This window comes from Callorhinus ursinus, unplaced genomic scaffold (assembly GCF_003265705.2).
Source record: "Callorhinus ursinus isolate GAN/ISIS: 27379988/994484 unplaced genomic scaffold, GSC_fseal_2.0 scaffold3, whole genome shotgun sequence".
NCBI classification, from domain to species: domain Eukaryota; kingdom Metazoa; phylum Chordata; class Mammalia; order Carnivora; family Otariidae; genus Callorhinus; species Callorhinus ursinus.
Genome location: NW_027397065.1, coordinates 30,369,111 through 30,388,396, shown reverse-complemented (window position 1 = coordinate 30,388,396; position 19,286 = coordinate 30,369,111). Strand labels below are relative to the sequence as shown.

General features: G+C 50.7%; 1 protein-coding gene across 1 annotated transcript in view; it reads left to right on the top strand.

Annotated features, from left to right (window-relative positions):
- NSG2 (neuronal vesicle trafficking associated 2) overlaps positions 1-12,346 on the top strand; it is a 55,304-nt gene extending 42,958 nt beyond the window's left edge. Inside the window, exons 4-5 of the mRNA XM_025866615.2 lie at positions 7,991-8,101; positions 10,522-12,346. Of these exons, the coding sequence (XP_025722400.1) occupies positions 7,991-8,101; positions 10,522-10,713 (303 nt within the window). The 3' untranslated portion in view covers positions 10,714-12,346. The remainder of the gene's footprint in view (positions 1-7,990; positions 8,102-10,521) is intronic.
- The last annotated feature ends 6,940 nt before the right edge of the window (positions 12,347-19,286 follow it).

The window sequence follows — 19,286 nt, the reverse complement described above, 5'->3', positions numbered from 1 at the left end:
TCACTCGAAGGGATGGGAGGGAAACTATGAGAGCAGGGCCCTCCGCTGTCCTCCTCAGCATATGTCCAATGTGTAGAATTATTTCTGGCACATTGTAGGGGCTCAGCTGACATTTAATGAATAAATGCTTTATGAGGAATACAGCATGGGTGAAGAGCCCAGGCCAATACTTCACTGAATTAGACTCCGGGCTGTATTATTTAATTAGCTGTGTGACTCTGAGAAAATTACTTAACCTCTCTGTGCCTTAGTCTCGTCATCTAAAACAATGAAGATGAACCTACCTCGTAGGGCTGTTGTGAGGTTTACAAGAATAAATCCATGTCCAGTGCCAAGAACAGTGCCTGGCACATAATCAGTGCTTCGTAAATGGAAATGTGAAGTGTTATTCCACACGACCTCTCAAGAGGGGAAGCAGACCGTGGTGGTTAATGACGGTGCACTGAGAAAAGTGTCAGGGAGCTGTGAGCTGACAGGGGAGGGGCTGAGTACTGCCTCAAGACTTTGGGGGAAGATTCCGGGGAAAAGGAGATACTTGACTTGGGCTTAGGATGAGCTGCAGGACCAGCAAATACAAGGGGCCTGGAAGTGGGGAAATGAGGGTGCATTCAGGCAGTGGAGGGAAGGAGCTGAGGTCTGGGGGGATGCTGAACACAAATCCCACTGAGGCAGAAGACACCGTGGCTGGTCCGGGAATGGAGAGTTCAAGGTATCCTTGAGGCGCCTTGGTGTGTTGTCTGAACCTATCTTTTACTCACTGCGGGACCTTAGGCAAGTCACTTAACCTGTCAGAGCCTCAGTTTCTCCATCAGCAAAGTGGGCATAATAATTCTACTTGCAGTATATGATTGTGCCGATATTAGTATACAGTAAGTTCCCAATAACAGCACCTCTGATTTTTTTTTAAAGATTTTGTTTATTTATTTGAGGGAGAGAGAGAGAGAGAGAGAGAGAGAGAGAGCACAAGTGGGGGGAGGGGCAGAGAGAGAGAGAAGGAGAGGCAGGCTCCCCACTGAGCAGAGAGCCTGACTCAGGGCTCGATCCCGGGATCCTTGGATCATGACCTGAGCCGAAGGCAGACGCTTAACCAACTGAGCCCCCCAGACACCCCAATATCTGTGAGTAATATCAATATTACTACCACTGCTACTATCATTGTATGGATGTGTGGCCCATGGCGGGTGGTCATTACGGCCCCCATCCCAGCGTGGCTTTGCTGGAGCTGTGAGCTGTGTACTTCTGTGCTGAGTTCTTTCTCTGTTCTCTCTCTGACCTATGCTCAAAAGCGTGGGGAGAAATCTTGGGCAGGTCTTAGCAGATTCCAACCTAAAACCTGGCCCTTTTCAAGGTTCAGGTACTTTCGTTGGAGCATGTGTTGGGGGTTGTGCTGGACGGGATTGAGGATAGGGGATGGAAAAGGACGGAAGGCCAAGTGCAGGTATCTGAGCCCTCCATCCTAGGTAAACGCAATGTGCTTGGGACCGGGTCGCATGTCTGTCTGCGTGTGTACGTCTGGGGAAGTGTGTGTGTGTGCGTGTGCGTGTGCGCATGCGCACGCACACACTGTGCGGTCTTTGATTCAGCATTTCGGTTCAGGAGATGTTTACTGATCCCCCTCTGTAGGAGTCATGGTGCCGGGCACAGAGTAAACGATGAAATATGCTTGCTGCCCAAGGCATTCCCTGGGGAAGGGAAGGTTCAGAGGTATGAAGAGGTCATGATGACAGAGGGAGCCCCCTCAGAGCGGCTGACGCAGGCCCTGGTACAGAGCCAGGCAAGGAAGGGAGAGCAGGCTGGACCGGAAGGCTGAGGGCCATTCTCTGTGATCAGGAAGGACACGCGGGAGTTCCACGCTGAGACACACGAGTGCAGGAGGGCTCAGTGGGCTGGGCGTAGCTGGAGGGGACCAGGCGAGCCAGAGAGTGGTGGCCTGTGTGGCTGGAGGTGGCAGAGACAGGCCAGGCTGAGCAGGACGTTACCTGAAATATGGGATGGATGTTGTGGGAAGTCGCTCTCCTGGGCAGGACAAAGGTGACCTTGGTCTCAAAGCCCTGTGGCACATCATCTCAATGTTCTCTCCCCTTGTGCCCTGTCTCAGCTACCCTGCTCCTTCCAGACCCACTAGGACCCAGCTACTCCCTTTGTGGGTCTTTGGGCTGGCGCCTCATCCTGGACCACTCTGGCCAGAGTCTTCTTATGGGGGCCTCCTTCTCCCACCCTGGACCACCCTATCCCTGCTATGTGCCCTTCCAGATCCCGCTCAGGGCTTGTTTTAGGATTCTTTCTTTGTGCCTGTTCAGCATCTGACCCTGTCTCTGCCGTAAGCTCCCGAGGCTATGACTATAGGGCAGCACCTGGTTCGCCGTGGGCCCTTCATAAATGTGTGCTGCGTGGATGCACGGATGAACGTGTGGCGGGGGGCGGCTGGAGATGGGGAGGGGGGCTACGTCCAGCGGTGAGGACTGCATCTCCGAGGAAACCCAAATCTAGCCCGGAACTGATTTCTAGTTCCAGGTTGTTACATCACGAGGTGACGCCGAGGGTTGTAGGACCTCTCTGAGATTATACAAACCCAGTTAGTCCTCACTGACGTGCAGTCAGGCTTTCACTTTGCGAGGTGCTCAGTGGGGAAGTGGGAGCTTCTCTCTGGGGTCCTCTCTGAGCACCCTTCCAACAATCAATGCTGTTCCCAAGAATCCAGACCAACCCAAATGTCACCCGTTGTCCCCAGAGTCAGCCCCTCGCTCCTCCCTCTCCCATCACCCTGCTCACCTCCTAGCAGCTTCTCAAACCATGCACTCCTTTGCACCCTCACGACCCCATGTCCAGCCTCCGCTTTTGGGGCATGCCCCAGTGCATCAGCCTCTCCACCGGCCTCTGCCTCTAGCCATGCCTCTGCAAACTCGCCTCCACGTTGCCTCCAGAGACATCTTTCCAAAATATCATTTGTATCCTGTCACTTCCCTCCTGAAAACCTTCAGGGGTTCCTTGTTGCCCTGGAGATACAAGTGCAAGTTTTAGCCTGGTCCTTCTTTATCTGTTCTCTTGCCACCTACCCATTGCCCCAGACCTCTCTCTCCCTCACTTGTACCCTCTGGGCCAGCCATGTCAAACTGTATGATGTTTCCAGAACAGCCCCAGCTTCCACTCCACGGCAGATACGACTTCTCTGCCCAGAACCTTCCTCCTTCCCTATCCTATTTTCTTCCCTGAAGTCACTTCCAACATGGCCTCCCCCAGGAGGCCTTCCATGATCCCCTACCTCCAGGCTGATTAGGCCCAGCAGTCCCCTGTGCTGATGCCCTCAGTCAGGGTGCCACCCCTGGTGTGCACGTGCCCACATCCATCTGTCCAGCTCTCCCTCACCCTGTAGGCTGGGAGGCTCCAAGGGAGGACCTGTGCTTGATTCACAGCCCTGTATTCTCTGACCTCCACAAGGTTTTAGGGAATGACTGGCCTCCAGCTGCAGAAGTTACCAAGATTCAGGACAGGGAGGCAAAGGCTCCTTCCCTTAAAATGGTCTCGGCTCAGCCTCGTTCCGGGGCTTGTTAGCCTCACTCAGCAAAATCCCTTGGGTGGCCACACTCCTGGCACCCTCCTCAGCACCAGACCCTGGTCTCTGGCAGTGATATTGGGCACCCTGCCCGCTGTCTACGTGCCAAAGTCTTCTCAACCCTGCGGACACACGACGGTCACCTTGGGGCTTGGACTCTACCATTAGCGATTCTGCTGTAATGGGTCTGGGGCAGATCCAGAGCATCAGGATTGTTCAAAACGCTGCCCAGGTGATTCTAAGAATGCGTAGCCAGGTGAGAACCACTCACACCTAGTCATCCTAGAGTAGTGGTCCTCGTCCTATAGCTTGTATGTTATAGTCACCCAGAGAGTTCCTAAGACTCCCCGTGTCCTGGACCTACCGTCCCTAACCCAACAAATGAGAATCCACCAGGGTGGTAACAATCTTGGCATCAGCATTGAATCCTACAGGATCTTCCCTCCCTCCCTCCATCTCTCCCTCCCTCTCTTTCCTTGTTCCAGAAACAATTGCTGGGCTTATCTTTGGAGCTCTGGGAGCGCTGAGGTGAATCAGACCCTGCCCCTCCTAGGTGGGGGCTTAACGGGGCTTAACTCAGAGCTGTTAGGAAGGGAAGAGCCCGGGCCTCCCCACCGGCTCCCTAAGGGGAACGTGTCCCAAGGACAGGTGTGCTGGGCCCTGCTCCAGCTCCCAGCGCCTCCTCCTCTTCACCAACCTGCTGCTTCCCCGGAGATGCCCATGCTGGGTCAGCCCAGAGACTGGGTCTCTGTTCAGTCAGATCACATTAAGATGGGGGTTTCCCGGGGGCTTCCCCTGACCCTGCATGAGGCTGGCGGTGGTGACAGGGTGGGGCTGCGGGTCTCTGTTCTCTCCTTGGCACACGCGAGCTCTGCAGCTGTCCTTTGTCCGGGGCTGCACCTGCAAGCATGTCTGTGTCTCAGCCAGCCCCACGCGCGGCTCTGGTGAGGGCATGCCAGCAGGACTTTAAGGGCCTTTTGATGGAAAGAATCAACCTGGGCTCTGGGCATTTTTAAAAAATTGAGGTAAAATTCACATATAAAATTAACTAAAGTGAAAACTTCAATGCCATTTAGTGCATTCACAATATTGTGCAAGTACCACCTCTACCTAGTTCCAAAACATTGTCCTCACCCCAAAAGGAAACTCTGTTCCCATTCCCCTTCCCCCCAGCCCCTGGCAGCCACCAATCTGCATTCTTTCTCTTTGAACTGACCTATTCTGGATATTTCTATAAATGGAGTCACATAATATGTGGCCCTTTATGTCTGGTGTCTTTCACTCAGCGTGTTTGCAGCGTCCATCGACACGTGTAGCATCTATCAGTACTTCATTTTTTTTGCGGATGAATAATATTCTATTGTATGGATGGACAATGTGTTTATTCATTTATTAGTCCACGGACATTTGGGCTGTTTCTGCCTTTAGCTACTGGGAAATCTGGGCATTTACAAGTCCTTATATCTATGCTCCAAACATCAGCTGACCCAGGTATTCCTAGGTCCTTAGCATTAGCCAGAGGTCTGTGGTGGCCCCTTCCCTGTACTAAGCAAATACTATCTTCGAGGTCCCCGAAGGGGTGTATGCATATGTGGGGCATCTCTGACTCCAGCTTCCAGCCTCCACTGACATCTCCAACTCTCTCCACATCTTACCCGGGTGATTCCAGTCCGGTCTCTGCACTCTCCCATCCCACCCCACCCCCACCCCAATCTTGGACAGGAGGCTGGTGCGTGTGCAACTGGCTGCAGCTGAGGGGTCAGCATGCAAATGGAGGGGCGGCCAGCGCCCTGTGCTGACAAGAGTTTAGAAGTGAATTTTGCATGTCACCATCTGAAAGGAAAAACTGCTTTTTCTCCATCCTTCCACAATACTTCTGACATCAAACATGCGAGGTGTTCCCCACACCAGGTAATTCTCCAATTCTCAGGGGACGGCGACTAGATGTTCTATAATTTAACTCGCCTCTGACACGAGCTGCTGGGGTTAGCGCACACCCAGCAGGTGAAGGGCTCCGTCCCACAGACTGTCCCAGTTCAGATGCCAGTCCCAAGTCCCATGCTGTGTCCGCGCTCCTGACCAACTGGCTATTCACTGGCGGCTCCTGCTATCTCTTCCTCAGTTTTAATAATTTGCTAGAACAACTCACAGAACTCAGGAAAGCGCTTAATATTAGTCTTCTTGATTTATTATGAAGGATACAGATGAACAGCCCCCGGAGGGGGTACACAGGATGAAGCGTGGAAGGGTCCTGAGCACAGGGGCTTCTGTCCCCATGTAGAGTAATGGGGTGAGCCACACTCCTGCATATGGACGCGTTCTTGTTCACCAATCTGGAAACTCTCTAAATCCCTTCAGTTAAGGTTTCTATAGAGGCTTCATTACATAGGCATGATTGATGAAATCACTGGCCATTAGTGACTGAACTCAATCTCTCCCCTCCCCCTGGGTGAGGGGGTGCGGTCAGAAGTTCCAACCCTTTAATCCCATGGGTCGCTCCCTGGCAACTGGCCCCCCTCCTTAGAGGCTTTCCAAAAGTCATGTCATTAACATAAACTCAGGTGTGGTTGAAAGGGGCTCCTTATGAATAATAAAAGACTCCTTTCATCTTTATGGATCTGGGCTATTTCAGGAACTCCGCACAAAACCCAAGTATTAGAACAAAAGATGCTTCTAGTGCTCCTATCATTTAGGAGATTTTAAGGGTTTTAGGAGCTCTGTGCCAGGAATTGGGAACAAGACCCAAATATATATTTTTCTTATATCATAATAGCGCACTGTCCTAAAACTTCATACACACGTGCACAAGGTATTTCTCACGGACAGTGTCTGCCCATTGGGTTTGGATGGACACCTCCCATCTCCATCTTCCTCTTGGCTTTTCCAATGCCTCCCACCCAGTATTTAAAGCTGCCAACAAACAACTCCGTTCATTTGGAGCAACATAGACTTCTGTCTTCTCTGGTCCGCATAAACCATGACCTGGGGTGGAGAGGAGATGGGATGGGGACCCCCGAGGTTGATTTTATTTTTCTTCTGAATCAGAAGAAACCTCCTCTCCACGAGAGGAATTCTGCCAAGTGTCTGGGCCAACTGGCTCAAAAAGCCACCAGCTTTTAAAAATAGCACGAAAAAGAATTCTGCGTGTAACGCTTAGGTGCCCATGTCATGGGATTACCCTACCACTTTGTACACGGGGAGTGGGATGGGGTTGGTGTAAGCCTGGAGGCACCTCTGAAATTAACCATCTACTCCTTTCTGGTAAATCCTGTCTGTTTAGTCTTGTATTATTTTTTTAAAGTTTGCTCGTAGATAATGGTTAGGAGCTAGGCTTTCACTGTGAGCAATTTGGACACCATGAGATGCTTCTGAGCAGACAAGAGACATGACCTGACTTAGATTTTGAAAGGACCTCCCTGGTTGCTGCATGTGACTGCATCGAAGGGGGCGAGAAGGCTGCTAGTTAGAGGCTGCTTTGGGACTAAAGGTGAGAGGTGGTGATGACTCGGCTGGGTTGGAGACAATTGGGAGGTCAGAAGCCATCAGATTATGGGATATATTCGAAGGCAGAAACCATAGCTTCTGATGGAGGACTGGATGTAGAATATAGGAAAAAGCGTTGAAGATGACTCCAAGGGGCACCTAGGTGGCTCAGATGGTTAAGTGTCTGTCTTTGGCTCAGGTCACGATCCCAGGGTCCTGGGATCGAGTCCTGCATCAGGCTCCCTACTCAGCGGGGAGCCTGCTTCTCCCTCTCCATACGCCTCTCCCCCTGCTCGTGCTTGCTCTCTCTCACTCTCTCAGATAAATAAAAATAAAAAAAAAAAAAAGAATGACTCCAAGATGTTTGGCCTAAGTGACTGTAAAGGTGGACTTGGGGAAAAATGTAGACAGAACAGATGTGGGATGGCGAGGAGCAGGGGTTTAGTTTGGTCACATGTCCTACAGAGGTGAAAGAGGCAGGTGTATCTGAGATTAGAATTCAGTAGTTCTAGGGAGGGCGGTGGTGATGGAAAGCAGAAGCACCGGAAGTGACAGGTGGATTAATGACTGCCCCCGCCACACACCCCACCGCCCCCTGCTTCAGGCTGTGCACCCGAGCACACACACACACTTAACAGGAAAAGTGAAAAACAAAAACAAAAACAAGAAAAGTAAATGAGGGGGGAAATCACACCTTGGGCCAAGAAGGAGTTTCAGAAAGTATCTAGCAGAAGGGGGAAACCGAGGCCCAAACAGTACAGGTGCTTTCCTCCAGGTCACACTGCAAGTTAGTGGCAGTGTGAGACAGAACCAGTTCCTCAGGCCTCAGGCCACCCCTGCTCTCTCTGACATATCACTTTGCCTACCGGCTCCAGGATTCGAAGGCTGCCTGTGTGCTGGCCTGAAGGCAGGTGGGACTGAGGCTAGATGACTCTCAACGTTGTTTTCCTCCAGGTCACCATTCTTGTCAGCCTGGCCCTCGCTTTCCTCGCTTGCATCGTGTTCCTGGTGGTTTACAAAGCCTTCACCTATGACCACAGCTGCCCAGAGGGATTTGTCTACAAGGTAAGAGGCTTCTGGCAGGTGAGTGGCCCCAGGTGACTGCCAACCTCAATTAGAGGGTTTATCAATGTCTTCTCTTCACTGGCATCCAAATTCGGGGGACCTCCCTGCACACTACTGAAAATGTAGTCTGTGTCAGGCAAGGGGTTTCACGAAGGACTTGGTTTCCTTCCAGTAGGCAGTAGAGTTCTCCCTCCCAGATGGTGCTCCCTGGAGTCAGGAGTAGGAGGTGGTCCAGCTTCAGGCTGGAGGTCAGCGGGCAGGGAAGGCTCACTCCCGCTTGAGATAGGCCAGTCCATCTTCAGAAAGCTCTGCCTTGGCACCCATCTTCCTGGTTTAGTGTCCAATTCCCAGTTCCTGTGGTGGGAGTGGGTGCTTTCGAAGTCTCTTGAATCCTTCTGTTGGGCCTGTCCCACTGAACCCTGCTCTGGTCGCACCCCTTCCGTTGAAGAACCGAACCAGCTGCGTGACTCTGGCGTGTCTCTTCGCCCCTGAACCTCAGTTCTCTTGCCTGCAACATGGGCACTGGTAACACCTGTCTGCAGGATTTTTGTGAGGCCTTAAGGAGAGAATTTAAGTTAATAAAAGACCTATTAGGTAATGGGCTCTCAATGAATATTAGTTGTCATAAAGACAGAATCTGTTCTACAGCAAAAACGGGTGATTCAGATATTTATAAATTGCCATTTACTGCGCACCTATAGGCTGTAAGTCACAGCCTTTCCTCGATATTTTCATAAACATTGTCTCAGTTGAGCTGTACATGCATTCTGAAAAATAGGTTTTATTGCCCCCACTTTACATACGAGGAAACAGGGGAAGAACGTGTAGGACAAGAGAGTTTTCCAAACCGTCACATTACATTCCTAAGTGAGGGAGTCAAATGGGGTGTGTCCTGCCTTAGAAACACACGTCCTTCAGTTCTGCTCCGTGGCTTCTTCAGACTACATTCCTGGCGGTTAAAAGCTGAGGTTCTCAAAGAGGCAACAGCTCTCAAGAGGGGACAGTTGAACGAACGATGACATGTTCACACAAGGGATTTCTGCGCAACCGTGAAAATGGGCGGGAAGGCCTCCAGACCCGGGCCTGGAATATCCTCCAGGACAATAAGGACGAGAAAAAGCACTGAGGAGGGGAAGGATATTTGCTTATACTTTCAGAAAGAAGTGCTAGAAGGATAAATGAAAACACTAGGACAATGGTTACTCGGTGTGGGGGCTGGAGGGGGAAGAGAGTGAAGGGGGCAGGGAAGAGGAGCAAGGCTGCCCTGGGTACAGCTCGCCATCCACCTGTCCTTGCTGTCTGTGAACGTCTGGGGGCGTACCTAAAAAATCAACAACAACAAGTCATTCCTCAAAGTCAAAAACAAGCTTAACAGAGAACCTGGCTCTATATTAACTTGGGGACATAAACGTACAAAGAAAATAAATATTCCAAATGAGCAGAGTGCATTGACTGTACACCCACAGAGGAATATGGTCTAAGGATACAGAAAGTTATAGAGAAATCTTAAAGTTGATTCAATATTCTAACTGTTGGTCGTAATATTCGTGTTATTTTGTCACCATTTGATATATGTTGTAGGATAACGCAAATAGACCATTCTATCAGTGTTTGTTGGGAACCAGAGATTTGGATCAAAGAGAGAGGAGTTACAAATATAAAATCAAAGAAATAAAACAGACAGCCATAGGCTGAAGCCATGGCCCAGAGAGGCAGCTGGGGGATGGGTGATTGAGCTGAATCAAGAGGTGGGGGTGGGGGGGTGGGGATTGGTGTCCTCTATAGCCTCACAGTCACTGAGCAGAGGACCATGGATTAGTACCAGCCTCAGGTTTCTTTCTCTCTTTTTTGTAAATGGAGGGATAATTGACATATAACATGTTAGTTTCAAGAATCAACGTGATGATTCAATATCTGCATATATTTTTAAATGTACGTCTAGGTAACATCCATCACCACACAGTTACAAAAAAAAATTTTTTCTTATGATAAGAGCTCTTAAGATCAACTCTCTTAGCAACTTTCAGATATACAAGACAGAGTTCTTAACTATAGTCACCATTGTCCATGGCATCTGCAAGGCTTATTTATTTTAAAACTGGATGTCTGTGCCTTTTAGCCACTTTCACCACCTTCACCCCTGCCCCCAATCCCGCCGCCCATTCCCTAGCCTCTAGCAACCACCAGTCTAGCATCAGGTTTATTTTTTCTGAGGTCGAGTAGGTGGCAGCTTTGAGATGGTGATGGTGATGATGTTGGGGAAAGAGTCCTGAGGGCCGGGCCCAGGCCAGGTGACATCACCTGCCCTCCGGTACAGAGCCTCCTGTGGCTGTGGCCTTAAAACACAGGGTGGCCGAGGTGCAGGTTGAGTTGGAAGCAGTCCGCTGAGCTCCCCCTGACTCTGTCTCTCTCGTCCTCAGCACAAGCGCTGTATCCCGGCCTCCCTGGATGCTTACTACTCATCCCAGGACCCCAACTCCAGAAGCCGCTTCTACACGGTCATCAGCCACTACAGTGTGGCCAAGCAGAGCACCGCTCGGGCCATCGGGCCGTGGCTGTCGGCGGCGGCTGTCATCCATGAGCCCAAGCCGCCCAAGACCCAGGGCCATTAGAGGCCCACCCCCAGCCAGAATGGGGGGCACAGAGGGGAGCCCCCCTGTCGGCTAAGCCAAGCTCCAGTTACAAGACACCACTGTACTCCTGGGATATGGGGGCGGGGGTGGGGCCGGGGTGGGTGGGGGGGAACTCACCGAAAATATCGTGCACTGGAGTTGTCTGAATCGATATTTCTTTTTGTCCTTTGGTATTGTTGATTCGTCCCCAAGTCAGGATTATGTACAAAGGCATGTTTCGTGTTGATTGTTCCCATGTAAGATATTTTCAAAGCCACTGCTTATTACTTGTTAGGAAAATTTAAAAACAGAAAAGGAAACAACATGGACAAAGAAGGATTAAACTGGCTGCATCTGGAAGACGTTGGTGGGCAGTAAAGAGCACAGACTCTGGGCTTCTTCAGTGAGAAGCCGTAGTTTCAGTGGGGGGTTTGGAAGGTACAGAAAATGTGAGTGATGCAGGCTGGGGCTACGTGGTTGGCCCCTGCTGTGCAGGAGAGGAAGATAGGAAGTCAGGACCAGCCTATTTAGAGAAGAGGGCTGATTTTGGCATGGTTAAGCTTGGGACGCACACAACCCAGAGTCAAGAGCACCCACCGTGGGTGTGTTTTGCCAAGTTAACACAGACTGTCCATACAGGAATCTGAGCTGGGGCTTGGGCCGGCGCATGAGGCCTGGGGATGCATAGTTGCAATCAAACCCTGAGCAGAGGCAGACTTTCTCTGTCTTTGTCTTGCGTGCCTAGATCGACACCCGGATACTGCCTATGTTTAAGAGACGGCAGGGGTAGGAAGGGAGAAGGGACGAGAGGCCGCAGGACGAAGCAAGGCACGGGACAGGCGTACCATATGTGGCCAAGCCATAAGCACAGGCACCACATTTTACAAGTCTTGTTTGCTTGTTGTTTCCCAAAGTGCTAATAACAATTGGAAGAGTGATGAAGGTCATAACCGGGAACCGCAGGTAACAGCCAGGGAGACTTTAAGACCGGGGTTGCAACAATGCCAAATCACCCCTAAAGGAAGCTGAAAAATGTGACCATCTTTTGCCCACTTGTTGTATTGACAGCCGTTGGACAAGCACCCAAAGTCCCCAGTCTAGTTCTAGAAGCTCCTGACTAGGGGGGGCAGCGTCTGGCATTGACCAGGGCTCCCGCTGCACTGGGACCACATCAGGTACTCCCATACCGCTCTCCTGCAAAGGTTTCCGGAAGGCCCACTCAGTGGGATGTGGCTCCAGGCCTGCAGGGCCAGAAATGGCTGGGAGAGTTGGTTATCTGAGATGTAGTACTGTTTCCCCACGAAGCTGCGACAGGCCGTTGAATGGACATTTTCTCCTGGCTTGCTATGTTGCCAAAATCATACACAACAGCTGGGTAAGAAGACTAGCATCGCTCAAACTATCCTGCCAAGTGCTATCATCTGACTCTCCTCCTCCCACCCCATCATCTCAAGTCACCTGTAAATTCATTTGTCATCCGAAGCGGAATAACAAATTGTCCCTAGCAAAACCGCTGAGCGCTTTATAATTTTGTGGTGTATTTTTGTCAGTAGGTAGCAGAGGCTGAAGTATTTTTTGGTGTAATTCTTGAACTTTTCTGACAGGAAACAAATAAAGATAGATGTGTCTGAAATTCTTGACCTTCCTTTGCAACTTTCCTCACCTTTTGTTCAGTGAGCCTGGTGGGAAGATGCCGGGGGCAGGGATCAGTCCCCGAAGATAGGGTGGGCTGGGGGGGCAGAGTGTCTTGTGGGGCTGGGGCTGGAATTGGGCTGTGGGGGACCTTCATCCTCTGGCAGGTGGGCCCTGAGATGATGCTGCGGTCAGAAGCAAGGACTAAGAGATACACCTGGCCACTTGGCTTGCAGTGCACTGTCCTTCACCCCGTGAGTATCTGCTGAGCACCCATGGAGGGCCAGGCTATGCTGGGCACGGAGCATTCAGGGATGAATGATGCATAGTCAACACCCTGACATCTGGAGATGGAGTTGGACGTGGACATAGATGCTGGCAAAAGAAGAGTTTGAGGATGCCACTGGTATAATACAGTTGGCTGTTAGCCAACAGCTTGAGGAAGAAGGTCATGAGTGATCAGTGGGGTCCTCTTCATAATTAGCTTTAGGTTTATTATAACCATGGCAGGGCATAGTTATTGACCCCCATTTCACAGATAAGAAGACTGAAGCTCAGAGGGATGGAGAGGTGCCCTAGGGCCATAGAAGATGAGCTGGGATTCGAACCCAGGTGTGTATGGCTCCTTTGCCCCCAACCTGCTTCTCTAAGACCTTGAACAACCCTGTCAAGGTTATAGTTCATTCCCCCCCTAAAGTCAGGTCACTGTTATCATAAAAGCAAACTAGCTTACTCTCAGCCAGAACTCAGTATTAATGGTTAGTGTTAAGGATAACAAACATGTGCGGTGCCTGGCTGGTTCAGTTGGTAGAGCATGCGACTCTTGATCTTGGGATTGTGATTTAGAGGCCCCCTCCCCCGACTAATAAAGAATAGCAAACACGTGAACGCCCCTTGCTCCGTGCCAGGTACTACGTGTGTCATATAACCCTCCATCAGCTCCATGAGGTAAGCACCCTCATCATCAGCGTCACTGTTGTCACGCTGTCATCCTCACCCCCACTTTGGGAGGGAGGCACGGAGGCATGGAGCAGTGCCCCAGCCTGTACAAGGCCACGTGGTTAGGAAGCCGCCACCGAGTCATGATTCTAACCCACAGGTTTTGGGACTGGTGTCCTAACCGAGGTGCCATTCAGCAGTAACCGCTCATCCCTATATTTTGCTTGGTAGTTTATGGTTTGTGTTTACAGCTCTTCTCAAACTCAGATGAAGGTGCGTTTGAGGGAAAGGCTGGGATTGACTTTGGGCAGAGTTGGAGGCTGAGGCTCCAAGTTCATTGCTGCACCGGGGATTATGGCCATTCATGCACGCCTGGCGGGATGGAGAAGGAAGAGAACAGGGCTCCCGTCCTTTGGGGTGGCCCACGCTGCTGAGTTCTGGGGTGAGACAACCCTACCCGCACCCACAGAGCCCTGCAATTCAGCCTCTCTTCAGGCCAGGGTGAAGCCAGGGCAGGGATCTGGGCCGGCAGACCACTCGTTGAGGCAGGCTGATCCATACGGCCAAGGCGTAAACACCCACTATTTTTTTTCAATTACACAAAGTCAACTAAAGACTTAATGAACACATGTTCAAACATTCTGTCATAAATGGATCTGCCACTCCATTGCCTCAAAAAATAAACCAAAGCCATGTTTTCTCTGGAACGAAGAGGCTATGGTGTGTAACTGGAAAGGAGGCACAGGGTGGGGGACAGGGGATGGGCCACAGACACTTCTGTTTTTAGGGGCAACCCTGGGGCCATGCTTTCTGCTTGGTAGAGTCATACCTTTCTCAGCAGAAAAAAAGAGGATACCTAACTCTTCCCATAAGACCCAAGGAGTGGGAGATTAGTTCTAGAAGAGTTTAACCAGCGGGGGTTTGGTCAGGGAAAAGCTGCTCTGGTTTTTGGAGGATGGGGTTTTGCAGAGCACCACTGGCTGATGGAGAGTCAGGAGAAGACAGGAAATCACGATAAGCCAGCCCCTTGGTCCATAGGATCAGCTCCGTCTGTGGCTTTTGCACCCTCTGTAACCTACTCACCGACACTGGGAACCGCTCTCTTGAGAGGCTCCCGGCTGACCGGGAGAGAAGACAGAAGGAAGGTGTGCAAGAGAGGTGGAGGGGAGGGCCGGGCAGTGTGGCTGTCAGCCGCGGGTCCCTGGAGGACCGGGCCCTAGACCTGGGCCTTGAAGGACGGCTTGCGTTGTGATGGAGAGACTTCATGAGGGTGGAGAGAGGGCGCCACAGAGCAGACAGCATTCCCGGGTAAGGGGATGTCTCCTCCGTGCCCGTGCTGGATGCAGAGATGAAACAGGCCCAGGACACAGCTGCCACTCCCCTGTGGCTCCCGGGCCAGGCCAGGGGCAGGGGCAGGGGCAGGGGCCAGAAGAGACCATTGCTGCACCGCGGGGACAGGCCATGATGGCACCACGGTAATCCCAGCAGGCAGGCAGGTCCAGAGGTGTTCAGAGAGATGTACGTTTTTCTTGGAAAATCGAGAGACTATCTGTCAGAACTGTTATTGATCAGTTTATCGTGCCCCCCCATCCCTACCTCATGTTCTAATCTGACTGGGGAGTCATGTGGAAGAAGGAGAAGAAGACATAAATCCCTGATCCTTTTTCCAAGAAGCACACATCACCATCTCTTTAGAAAAATAGTGTTCCCAAACAGTTGAGGGAAAAAGACTGGTTTCCATGGCAACATCAATGTCATTCCCCATAGACCAGCCTCAAATCTGGCACAGCGGGGTGTTTATCTGATTCTGTCCTTTTGTCAGAAATGATCTGCTTCTGAGAACCCAGACCCAGAGTTCATTAGTCATAGTTGCCCTCAAAGGTGGCCATCCCCTCCCTGGACACTCTTTGCCTCCCTGTGTTCTCTCTTTGTCTTTCCCTCTCTGTGCCTGTCTGCCTCCTTCCAAAGGAAGGATGTCTGGAGGCTGTGGACCGAGTTGATGTAATTTATATTTCAATTCGAGGCCCCCGGTGAGCGCTGTGCTGGGCGTGGGCGGCAGAGGGGGAAACAGAGTCCCTGGGAAGCGCACGGCCTCCCGGTGCCGTCCTTCCTGTAGCTGTGGCCTCGGCTAACTCCGTTTCCCCCTCTCAGCTTCAGCCTCCCCATCTTTAAAATGGGGACAAGAACTGTACCTACCTTATTTTGCCAGAATTCAATGAAATAATGTTTAAAGATTTACCTATGGGCCTTATTCAACAATTATAGCTGCCATATCTTGAACAACTCCCTTCCTCAGGCTCAGTTTCCTCATTTGTAAATTGGAATTATTTATTTAAAGAAACCCCAAAACCCTCCACTCACAGGATTGCTGTGGTTTAGAATACGGCTGTGACATACCCATGACCCAGAAATTGGTCACCTCCCACCTGCCCTTAGGAAGCCCGTGGGCTCTGGCACCAGGGCATGTCCCAGACCCACCTTGTATTCCCTTTCCCAGACCTGGAATCAACCATGTTTCCAAGGATCCCTGGTTCCCTTTTTGAGAAATGGTATCTAGAAACCAAGATCTGGGTGTTAGTTGTGTGTATTCCTAGAGGGGTGTCGTCGCTTCCAAACCCTCTCAGTGGACAGAGTTAGGAAACTATAAATGTATAGTAATTCATATGTATATCACTATTTCTGTCTCTTTTTGTCTATCTATTATCTATCTATCATCTTTCTACCTACCATCCACTTATCATCTGTCCATCTATAAAAATCAAACAGACATGAATTTATTTTGATACCTCGTTTCCAAGGCAAAACCAAAGCGCTCATGCTAGCATCTCTTCTTTGCTTGCTGGTAATTTCTATCTCTGACAGTGGAAAATATGACTCTATTATCTACCATATATTTCCCGCCTTATTTGTCTCTAGTATACAGGTAAAGTTGTTTCAGGTACATTTTTTTGACATTTAGAATTTCTAACACCACTAGAGAAAATTTTCAAATCTTTAACTTTGTGTTTTGGAGTATACCACTTTCCTTTTTTTTTTTTTTTAAGATTTTATTTATTTGATAGAGAGAGACACAGTGAGAGAGGGAACACAAGCAGGGGGAATGGGAGAGGGAACACAAACAGGGGGAGTGGGAGAGGGAACACAAACAGGGGGAGTGGGAGAGGGAGAAGCAGGCTCCTGCCTGAGCAGGAAGCCCGATGTGGGGCTCGATCCCAGGACCCTGGGATCACAACCTGAGCCGAAGGCAGACGCTTAAGGACTGAGCCACCCAGGCGCCCCTATCACTTTCCTTTGTGCTTAATTTGTAAAGACTCACAGGTAGAGCCATTTGTTTTCTGAAGGTTAGCACTTTAGGAGGCCAATGCCTTGTGGTGTATTTCAGCTGAGTTTCCCAAGGCCTCACCACTGAGAATAATAATGAGCTCTTATTAGCAACAATACCTTAAATGTCATAAACACATGCCTCCATATGCTCATGGAGGATTCAGCTCCTTGTAAAGACCTTCCTCCCCAGCCCAGGTGGAGCCTCATGTGTGCTTGAGGACAGATGTGAACTCCTGCTGGGTTCTGCTGAGCTCCACGCGTGCCCCAGATGTTCTCAGGCACCGATGGCCAATGCCACAGATACCCTAGAGGCAGTGTGGTTTGTTTCCTCAGGCTCTGGTGGAATAAGGGGACATGGTGTTCTCTGCCCTTTAAACTTCACCTTATTATCAGGGGCCCATTGCGGGACTGCTTGTCCTCCAGATCCTGACAGAGTTTTAACCAAAATAGCTCTCTTTATTCTTTTATTGTATCCTCGGCACTCCTACCTCCTCTGTGCCCTACACAGGACCACTGTGGGACTCCATGAAGTCTGCACTGAAAGACAAATGGGAGTAGCGTGCTTGGGTGCTAGGAAGATGGCCAGCACCCTAGCTGCTCCCGCCTGCACCCAGGGCAGACTGTGAATTGTTTGTGTCACCCTCTCTCACTCTCACGGGGCCTCCTGCGACCGAGGCGTCTCTCCCTGCACTGGTTCTCCACACTTGCTCTATTGCTTGGTTTGATGTTGTTGGTGACAGACACTGTGGCTCTCTAAGACGTCTCATGACTCCCTCCCAGAGCATGGAGTTATTGCTAGGAGGGCCTTGACTGGTGAGGGGTCATCTTTCCCAGCCCCCCTCATATCCAAGCTTGATTACACACTGGTTTTCACCCTTCAAATGTTAGAAGTGATACGTGTCACTTCTAGGTTGGCACTTTGAAGCAGGGGACGGAGCTTCTCTACTCTCCTCCCTCCCCCTCCTCCCCACTCTGCAGCGTCTCAAAGCCGAGGACTCGCAGGACTTGGGGTAATGGAAGGAGCCTGGATTCCTGAATCTCCTTGTGGAGGAGAGCCACCTGCCTACATTGGGTTCTTACCTATGAAAAACAACTTTCATGGTGTTACTAACGAAATTTTAGGTTTTATTTGTTACGGCAGAAAGAATTGCCCAGACCAATACACAAATGAAATCCATTTTCCTTCTGGACCCTATACCTCATTTAGAGTTGATTACAACAGTGGCTAGGCCTTACACTGGGCTGGACTCATGATACCAGCTCCGTGGTCCCTCAGGTAAGCTCTCTCCAGAAAGCTCCTCAGCCTCCGAGCTCTCTCAGCCATCAGGCACGTTCTGGTTCATGCTTCAGGAAGCAGACATCACTTGTTCTGTGAAGTCTTCCTCTCTCTCCCCAAACTGGGTTGGATCCTCCACTGCTATGCCCCCAAACCCTGTGCATCCCCGTATCACAGAGGTATGCAGTCTATTTTTATCATCAGATTACTTATCTGTGAATTCCTGGTTAAATTGATAGATGAAAAACGTCTTTATGCCAATAACTCCTAAATGTCCATCTCCAGTTCAGATCTCCCCTCTGAGACTCACACCCACGTGTGCCTCTTCCTGTTGACCAACTCTAATTGAAGACTCTTGCCTGCACCTTAAACTCAACATGCCCCCCAAAACCTTCATCATATTTTACCCAAATATGCCTCATTTTTCATGAAACTGGGCGATGACTTCATCAACTACTCAGCTTTCCAGACTGGGAACCTGGGTCTCATTTTAGACGCCCTCTCCCCCCCCATCAACCAACATTTGGTCAGCTGCTAAGTTCTGCCCATTCCACTTCCAAAGTGTGACTCAATTCTGCCCTTTCCCCCCCCGGAACCTGAGTTCATGCCCGCTCACTTCACCCTCGTACGGCCTCACAGTCTCCCTCCGCCCCTCGCAAGGGCTTGCATTGATCCTGTCACGCTCCTGCCTACCGCCTCTCACTGGCTTCTCCTGGCCCTCAAGATTAAATCCAGCCTCTTTACCTTGTCATGGGAAGCCCGTTCAAGCCTGAACCCTGATTTCTCCTACCCCGTCATGTCTTCCGCGGACAACCCTCCCCTCCCACCCACACTCAGTCCCACCAAGTTGGCCCCTCACAAGCACCCATAGCCTCAGCTGCCCTTCGAGCTGGGATCATGTCTTGGAGATTAAGGTTTCATTCCCCGCCCCTTTCTCCATCCTCCTCACCGTGCCTGACTGAAATTGGGAATTGTCTTTGTGCTCATTGTGTGGGAAAGGGATACAGCAGGGCGTGAAGCAGAAAGTGCCTTCCTGACCTTCTTGCTTTTGTTTCTAAAATCTGTACCTCGGAGAGGAGATAATTCCTGCATACAGATGAAGTGTCTTGCAGAAACATGGAGAAGGATTTGTCTTATTCCAGAAAGGATCCTCTGGGCTGAAGGGAGCAGGGCATGGAACAGACAGTTCTGTGGGTCATAGAGAGAGGAGAGCCATGCATGCCACTCACCCCCACCAAGGGGGGCCCCCACCCAGGGGCATTGAGGCCCCAGAGAGGACTGGCTATGGGATGTCTGCGTGTCCAGAAGGCCGCAGGTGCCCATCGGTGGCTTAGAAGCAGGCTGACAGAGGCCCCGGAGACAGGCACACTTGTTTCTAAGAGAGGCCTAGGATTCCAGAACC